The 2,412-nt window shown below is 34.5% G+C and overlaps 1 protein-coding gene across 1 annotated transcript; it reads right to left on the bottom strand.

Annotated features, from left to right (window-relative positions):
• Positions 1 to 1,055: 1,055 nt before the first annotated feature.
• Positions 1,056 to 1,940, bottom strand: LOC106792918 (KRAB-A domain-containing protein 2-like). The gene has a single exon (XM_014759453.1). It carries the CDS (start codon positions 1,938 to 1,940, stop codon positions 1,056 to 1,058), a length of 885 nt encoding a protein of 294 aa, XP_014614939.1.
• Positions 1,941 to 2,412: the final 472 nt, after the last annotated feature.

Raw genomic sequence — 2,412 nt, 5'->3', positions numbered from 1 at the left:
TACAAGTGCATTCTTCCAAAATACAAATGTTATTATAGGAATAAGGAGAGAGAGAGAGAGAGAGAGAGAGAGATTGAGAGTGCCATTAAAAATATTTATTCAAAATACGTAAAGAAAGAAGAATTTTGTACAAAACAAAATTTATGATTTTTTTTTTTCTTCATCTTCTTCTTCTTCTTCCTCTTCGAAGAAAGGGTAATAAACTTTTCATAATACAAATAAGAAATTTTAATTAGCCTACTTATTGCAACATGGTAGGTTTGAATGACATTTTGAATTACATTTTACCACATTTTTCACGGAAAGACATTTCAGAGTTTGGCACTTTGTTTTACACGTACATTTGATAAATTCTTGGCCGCTTCCATTGGATTGTGCAATTGCAATTGAATATTTTCAATTTTATGCAAGTTAATTGGACATAAAGTGAATTGTGATCTCGCATATAATTATTTCAAAATTCCTTCAGAAGTTCCAAGTCGATAGAAACCATCCTCTGTCGCACTTATTACAACTGCCAATATATTGCGCGAATCACCCCGCCCCTTAACGACGGTAGAAATAGGAACACTCACAGTAGTTCCAAAAGGAACAGTGGGAAGCTTTTTATCTGAATTCATTTTCATTTTTTTTGCTTGTTTTCCAGTTGGATTTTAGAATCTATTTTCGCTTCAATAGCATTTTCTATTTTGAAACAAAGGAAGCATAAAATATTCTTTTAATTATATTTACTAGCATAGCCACAGAAGGCATGAATTTTTTTACAACACATTTTGCATGCAAATACATCACTTGTTTGTTTCATACACACACGAGAGGTATCAGACACGAAAATCTCTTTGGTAAGCATGACTTCAACATATTAGTTTAATTTACGATCGACTATAATCTCATCCATATTTTCTAAAACAGGCTTTATCTCTTCCGTAATCTGATTAGTTTCACCTACTTCTATTGTTTGGACGCTTTTAATTATTCTTTCTAGATCCTCCTCTGTTTTTATGTCTTGTAAAGTATCTTTCGGTAGTGATGATGTCGTAAGTCCAATTTTAGGTTTAGTGCCAAAAAGCACTAAGGTTGTCCTGCATCCAAGTACAGAGCATATCTTCGAAATCTTGATTAGCTCTTTCGACACTACCCTGGTTTTGTGAATGCCGAGGCTTCCCATGGACGATCTTCAATGCTGGCCACAACTCCTTCAAACTAGACGCTATATTATTGGCAAATTCTCTACCATTGCCAGACTGTAATATTGATGGCGCTCCAAACATAACGAATATGTCGAGTAGGTTCTTGGCTACTTCTTCAGCTTTTTTTGACATAAGAGACCCAAAAATCATAAATTTTGTGAGATGATCTTGGTACACCATAATAAATTTGTATTCTCTATCTGGTTGAGATTGAAAATCAATAAGATCTACCTGACAACGAGAATTATACTCGGAACTAATCAGAGGATTCACAACAATGCCTTTTTTAATAGATTTCCGTTTTTTCTGGATACATTCACAAAGGTTGATGTACAGTTCAATATCTTTACGTGTAACGTTTTTGTATTTGGATGAAAGTTCTTTCATCATTCTATCACTTCCTTCGTGTCCAATATTGATATGAGTTTCATGAAGTACGTTAAATAACTCTGAGTCTGCAATGTAATACTGTAGAACATGGGAATCTTCTTTACTAGGATAAATGAGTTTAATTTTCTCGTTAACGAATACCACATAATAGCGTTTCAGCAACTCAAAGTCCTCTGGTTCCTTCTTAATAATCACTTTGGCTTTTTGTACATCATTTATTAACTTCTGGTTATCAGTGTCAGTTAAGAAAAAACTGTTTCTGCCAGTAATAACTCGAGTTTTGGACAGTTCTTCGTTAAATCGTTGTTTCATGCCTGTCAAACATGACTTCTTCTCCAACACTACAGCTTGCTTCTCCATTTTCATAGAGCACAAAGTAAGAAACTAATTGCTTTTTACAACAAATGAATTGCTTTAACTGCTATGCGAGTATTTGAAACTGAGTGTGCCGCAGTGCGTTCTTCTATAAACTGACAATTAGTTAATTCTGGTGTGTTCTTATATAGGACCAACCATCCGGTTGTATTAGGTGGGTGACCGCTTTTGATCACCGTGAGCTTGTTGACTCTATATCTGTTTCTACCATTTTACTCTCAAATAATCATCAAGATCAAAGTCAGTATAACTCACTATCATAGTAAAATTGTTGTTTATATACGATACTGCCTACCTTACGATTCTCTTCAAACTCGCTTACTATAATTATTGTAGCAGAACTTTTAAACGTTTCGACTGAAAACTATCATGAACTCGTGTCCTCCGAGAATCGTACGCATTATACGTGTTCTTCTGCTGTCCGTTTCGTTTCATACTGATGCTCGGGTTGCATTAC

This window comes from Polistes canadensis, unplaced genomic scaffold (genome assembly GCF_001313835.1).
Source record: "Polistes canadensis isolate GaletaPanama2010 unplaced genomic scaffold, ASM131383v1 scaffold_1853, whole genome shotgun sequence".
In the NCBI taxonomy this organism is placed as follows: domain Eukaryota; kingdom Metazoa; phylum Arthropoda; class Insecta; order Hymenoptera; family Vespidae; genus Polistes; species Polistes canadensis.
The sequence above is the reverse complement of the archived record's forward strand: the minus strand, read 5'-3'. Positions and strand labels throughout refer to the sequence as shown.